The 6,610-nt window shown below is 42.0% G+C and overlaps 1 protein-coding gene across 1 annotated transcript; it reads left to right on the top strand.

Moving 5' to 3' along the window:
• The first annotated feature begins 2,678 nt into the window (after positions 1 to 2,678).
• LOC104955752 (rap guanine nucleotide exchange factor-like 1) lies at positions 2,679 to 4,609 on the top strand. Its single transcript, XM_010783142.1, has 2 exons — positions 2,679 to 3,504; positions 4,300 to 4,609. The coding sequence occupies exons 1-2, from the start codon at positions 3,302 to 3,304 to the stop codon at positions 4,607 to 4,609; spliced, it is 513 nt and encodes a 170-aa protein (XP_010781444.1). The 5' UTR covers positions 2,679 to 3,301.
• Positions 4,610 to 6,610: the final 2,001 nt, after the last annotated feature.

Raw genomic sequence — 6,610 nt, 5'->3', positions numbered from 1 at the left:
TATCAATCATCAAACCGTGGGGTCTTAATTCATTACGTGTTGATTTCTATCAACGGGGGAGTACTTCAGGAAAGTCGAGGCTTGGGGGGGGGGGCGGCGGCTCGTGGAGTACTTCGTGACCACAGAGTGTGAACGTTGTGATCAGCTGTTTTAGCGCAGTTCTCCAATTTTGGCACAATTCTGTTGTCCAGACCGACGTTAACAGCCCCGTCTGTGCACACGGAGACCGACTCTGTCGTCCGGCGATCTAACCGCCTTCTGGAAAAGCTTCACAAGTACGTCGGTACGCAAATGTGCTTTGTGACACAAGTGACGGTACGCATTTCAGATTACGCACATAACCTGCTGCGTACCAGTTATGTGCACCCCTGTACTACAGCAAAAGTATTCTCCGTCGGGACTTCCTGCAACAACACCACGCCGTTATCTTGATTCTGATTGGCAAGAAGACATTATTAAAGATGTTCTATTGAGAAGACGATCACTACGTGACAANAAAAGTTTTCAAAACCGTTTCTGGTCTGCGGTATTTCCAGACAAGTGGCTACTGAAATCAATCTTACTAACTGCTGTCTGTGCAATTCTCGGCGCGAGTTGGCGGACTTTATTTTGCTTACTTTAACATCATTTTTCATGGCGGGGCTAAGCCATTTATTGGTATGGGTGTAGCCTACCCCAGCCANCGAAGTGGCTACTGAAATCAATCTTACTAACTGCTGTCTGTGCAATTCTCTGCGCGAGTTGGCGGACTTAATTTAGCTTACTTTAACATCATTTTTCATGGCGGGGCTAAGCCATTTATTGGTATGGGTGTAGCCTACCCCAGCCATACCCTGGCGCTGCCACTGGTGCGATGTATGGGTCGTGCCGTTCTGCACATGCGTTAAATGCGTTAAATATTTTAACGCAATTAATTACCGCCGTTAACGCGATAATTTTGACAGCATTAGTAAAAATACTTAAATAAATGACCAATCCAGCCAGCTAACCAATCAGAGCAGACTGGGCTCTGGTTTCAGACAGAGGGTGAAAAGAGGTGCTGCAGCACAGGCAGTATGAGATCAATAAAGAGCTTTTTGAACATTAAAGCATGGAGACATGTCATAGTAGAGCTAAAACATAGAAAAATGAAACTTGAAAATGACCATAGTAAAGCCCCTTTAGTTCAGCAGTACTAATAGTGTTAAATACTCTGTTACATGTTAACGCCCTTCAAGGTCCTGACATAAATGTCACCTTTTATGCAAAATCCTCTTCTTCATGTCTCTTCTACATCAACATGTGTCCCCTCTGTGGAAAGAGACTCTGAAAGTTTCAGGAACAAAGATTCTCTTTCTTTTTGTCCTGATCCATTTATATAAAAACCCGTCTGAAAATGAGTTGATCAGATTTTGGCCACTTTATGATGTCATAACGATTTTTTGGCTTGTGTAACCATTAGCCAATCAGCAACCAAGGTNCGAATCTCCTCCTAGAGCACCATTGTGTTCTTTTTAACCAAATATCTCTGAGGGGTGTAATTATTGATGCATTAATGTGTTAATCACTGTAATATCGCAGCTGATAAAGGTGGTGTTCATTTTAATTACTTTATATACTGCTGTAGTTACAGCTATAATAAAACATACTTACACATACAGTACATAGATTGTGCTCACTTTAAACAGTTTTCTGATTGTGAAAACTGTATTTCTGTTTACGTCCCTAAGGTTTATACGTATATTCCTGTGTGTGTGTGTGTGTGTGTGTGTGTTTTATTAAATGGCATTAATTATATAAGTGTTCACCCCTCATCTTGTCTGTTGCTTCTGGTCGTCTCTGTTCCCTCCTACTGATTACCCAATTGTGTTCACCTGGTGTCCTGTGTTTGCTCCTCCCCCCTCACCTGTGTCTAATTGCTCCCCCCTCACCTGTGTCTTGTTAGTCTGTGTATTTAAGTGCTGTTTCTTGTTGGGTGTGTGTGAACTTTGTGCACATTGTTTTAATAAATGCCCACCCCGGGTTATATTTTTGGACGTTCTGCCTCCTTGCTTGGTCGGGCCGCTCAACGGTCAGTCTCACAGTGTGTATGTGTCAGATTACAGCTCATAATGAAAACCCCATACACACAGATCGATGACGGGTAATTTGACTGTATACACTTTTCCAAAATGCTCCTAGTTTTTCCCTAATTTTTCTCCAAACGCACTTTCATTTTTTCCCCTCAAATCACAATAATGTCTTTGCTTCCCAAAAAACATATTTCTCATTTTAAAAATAAATCCAAAATAATAATATTTATGACAAACATCCTCAATTCCTTAATTATGATTTATTTTTCTCACTTACATAAACTTTCAAACTTTCACATTTTCTGACCTCTTTTTTGCCAAATTTTCCCATGTTTCAAAATCATCAATACCTTTTAGAAAAATCCACATTTGTCAATACTTTCAAAGAAAATATAATAAATATCCAAACTTTCCCAAAATATCAATGTTTGGAAGCAAATGTGCATGCACGCGCCCTTGCTGTATATGTGTCGGGAACGCGCAACTGCAGCAGTTCAGCGTGTGTAGCGGGGGGGACGGGGAGGAGGGGGGAGTATGAATGTTACGAGTCATTTCTCATTCCACTAATTTAGCAGAGAGCTGAAGAAGGGGGCGGACTGTCGAGGCTCTGCAGCAAAAGCACCAGAAAACCTACAGCACGCAAACGCACCGGCGGGCGGGTTCATGTGCTCCAGGTGAGCGGGGAGGGAGAGAGGAAATTACGCCGCAACGTCGATCACTCCTCCGCCTTTTATCCCGGAGATATCACGGAGAAAACTGCACCACACGCACACGGTGTACCGAAGAAACCCCTCCGGACAGCTGCAGAGGCTCACGACCGGGAAGGGGTTTATATTCCCGAGTGTTTGTTTCTTTTCCTTCCGCCCACGGAACGGAGCTCAGTGTTTACGCGGCGGCCGCAGAGAGCGAGGAGCGCTGGGAGGAGGAGGCGCTGCAGCCGGGGAGGAGCGGCCGAGCTGCGGACACACGGAGTAGCTCTCTAGGTGATTTCTTATTAATTTGTTTAGGTAAAGGGTTAATAACACTGTTCGGTGATAATACCTGAAGAGGAGTCTACCGCCACACTCCACCCCTAATGGGGTAGAAATCGGTTTGTTCTGCAGCCTCGGAGGGTCCGCTCGCACCTGCTCACTGCGGGGGCTGTATGATGTAGCCCCCGCTTCTGCTCCGGTTCTCTGCATCACCATCCTCAAACGTCCATCATCTCTTCCCCCCCACTACACACGCACGCGCAGACACACAGACCTACCATGCCGGCAGGGATGAAGCCGCTGGAGAAGTTCCTGAAGAAGCAGACCACGGCGCTGACCCGGGCCGGGGGTTTTGTCGGCGGGGTGGCGGATAAAGCCAGCGGGGGAACAGGGACGTCCCGCCGGCGGGCCAGCCTGTCCCGGGTCGTCCCTTTCTTCAGGGAGACTTCACCTGAAAGCGGCCATGCTCGGGAGGTGTTCAGGTGAGGATTTTTTTGTATTATTAATAAAAGATAAACACATTATAGTTGGGGGATTTGTGTGTACCTGCCATGGCCGTAGAAACCTGGACAGGGGCCCCTGGGGCAAACATTTAACAATGGTCCCCAAAATACAATTGCGAAATGAAACCGGTCTATGCTTTTACACTGAACCGGAAATAAACCAAACTCTTATTTGGGTCGTGTTATCAGGGCAAAGTCGGTTCTGAGGTCCTATTGAATTCCAACTATATATTTATTCCCGAAACACAGAAGTGATGTGATGATAATTAGCCCTGTGTGGATCGGCACACAATAATTTAGGATAGTGTGTTGTTTGAACTGGTTTAATGTAAAACCTAACATCTGTAGTTATGAAACGTAAATAAAAACAGTTGTCTGCATTGATCGCCAGGTCATTAGGGTTAGGATAAGGCCTTGGGTAAGGTTATCGTTAAAAAGATGTTCGAGCAGTTGTTTTCATCTTTTATTTTTCATATTTTTATGTTTCACGACGATTTAATTCAGTTTATTAAACACTCTGCTTTTTCTTCTCTGCTGGAACATTATGTCTGCAGAAACACTTTTTATTTAAATGTAGGTTTTGTCTTGCGAAACTTTTCATTAGGGTGCATATATGCCTTTCGATTAGGAAATACCAAAATGCACCTGGAGAGTCTGAAACTTTGTTTCAGTCAAATCCTCATCCGTGGTACCTAAAAGGTTATGAATTTTTAGAACTATAGTTGCATCGTTGTTGTACAATCTTTTAACTTTTAAACCTTTGTCCCCCCGCAGCCCCGACAGTGAGGACCCCCCCTCCTGGCCCTCTGCCACTGGGCCCAGTCTGGTGTCGGTACCCGGCTCCGGCTCTGGGGATGTCCGCAGCCCGTCTCTGTCCAGCGACGAGCAGAGCTCAGAGGCCAGCCTCATCACAGAGTGTGTCGGGGGAGGAGGAGGGGGGACACCTCTTCCTGCCGACACACCGGACAACCTTACACTCGCTCTGCTGGACAGCGCGGCGGGAAGACGATCCGGAGTCTGCACAGGTGAGAAACTTTCTCCGTACAACAAAACCTCGTCTACACTTCGGTGCTCTGCCTTGTGAAGAAAAATGAAATACGATATATTTATGAAATACCTCCATATCGATATTGCCGCGACAATGTAGGATTGACTATGGGTGCTTTCACAATATATTTATACAATGGGATGTGAGATTAAAAGGGTAAAGGAGAGAACATTGTTGTATAAAACTACATACATTTATTCTAATAAAGTAAGACACTCATGCAATACTACGATATCTCAAATCTATGAGGATATCTAGTCTTATATCACAATATCGATATGATTTTTATAAATATCCCAGCCCTTACATGTGAATGTCGGCTGTTGCTATTTACAGGGTTCATACTAGGGATACAGGATTTTAAAACAAATATACAATTGCAATTTTTAAACTTATCCTCCTCTAGTTCTGAAAATATTCACAATGTTTTTTGAAAGCTTACCTATTCCTAACCAGAGGTGGATAGATACACAGATCCTTTAGTTGCCTAGAAGTGAAGCTTATTTACAGTCTTCTCTTTCTCAATGTAAGTCAATGGGAAAAACTGTTTTTGGGCCCATTGACACCACTACATGTGTTGTGGTATTACATATCGTATGTAAACAGTAGATGGTTACTGTAAGTGTTTATTAAATTTAGAAGAATAAAAAGTATGATATTTCTTCTAAAATGTTCTACAGTAGTAATAAAAAGTAGAATAAAATGGAAATACCCGAATAAAACCACAATTATGTAAAGTCATGATTAGGTAAAGTACTTGAGTAAATGTACTAAAGTAGTTCCCACTACTGCTGCTATCTATTCTCAAGGCACTATTGTAACCTGGTGACCTCTATTAATGTGTTGTAATTACGGAGTTGTGTGTGATCTTCAAAACATTTAGATTATATCCAAAATGATAATATTATGACAAAATATCTTTATTGCACTTTCATATTTAAGTTCACAGGGCACTACTTTTAGATCCATGTTGCATCACCATATTATAAAAAATGGACATAACAGTTAGGGATGTCCCGATCACCTTTTTTTGCTCCCGATCCGATACCGATCATTTGATTTTGACAATTTGCCGATACCGATTTTTCCCGATCCGATCTTTATGCAATGCATTAAGAGAAAAAAATAAGAAAAAAAGCATTCAAGTTGTCCCTTAAGGTTATTTTTTTATTTAAATTGGATATTCTATCCAACATGGATATAGCTTATTTTTTTCACAGCAGCATTGGATCAGTTCAGTTGTGCAGCATTGGATCAAAACAAAATAAAGCTTATCAGTACTCGTTAGCTTACTGCTACAATTAGACACTGCGCCCTGCCCACTCTGTTGCCAGATTTGAGAGAAATAAGCAACCAGGTCTATGAAAACAAGCCCCAAAGAAGCAACACATACATGATGTTGTGTAATTTGAAACCAAAACTAAGGCCTCAGGATGACTTTAAGACTTGAACATGGTCATTTTTGTTTTGTAACATTGAATACAACATTTTAAAAAAGTATTTATAAAAAATAAAAATAAATTTTTTTTAAATCCTGATCCCCGATTTTTTTCCTCACGATTCCGATCGTTTGAAAATCACGTGATCGGCTCCGATCCCCGATCACGTGATCGGATCGGGACATCTCTAATAACAGTATTTTAAGTGAAACTCCCAGATCCCTGGCTAGTAGTATACTGTATGGAGTGTTTCTTTTAAATATGCAGCAGAGTTTTGCATAGGTGGAAGACACATTTGAAATCGCAGGCGATTATGTTAATTTCACTGAGGAAATCGCTGTTAAAATGTAACTTGTTAAGCTGCTTAATTTCAATCGCACAATACTTCACATTGGGGCTTCATTCACATGATGTCATTTTGAGTGTCGATTGAGAAGCGACAATGTTAGCATAGCCCTGATGGAACCCAACTCCATTCAGAAAAACAAGCATTCTAAAAGTTGTTTGCTTGTCATGTTGCGGACAAACCAGACAAAACATGAATTCACACTTTTTAAAAACCAACATCATTTGGACTTATTTTGGGCATCTTTTTGAT

The sequence above is a fragment of the Notothenia coriiceps genome, unplaced genomic scaffold, assembly GCF_000735185.1.
Source record: "Notothenia coriiceps isolate Sejong01 unplaced genomic scaffold, NC01 NC01_scaffold00024782, whole genome shotgun sequence".
Taxonomy (NCBI): domain Eukaryota; kingdom Metazoa; phylum Chordata; class Actinopteri; order Perciformes; family Nototheniidae; genus Notothenia; species Notothenia coriiceps.
This window is presented reverse-complemented; position numbering and strand designations above follow the sequence as displayed.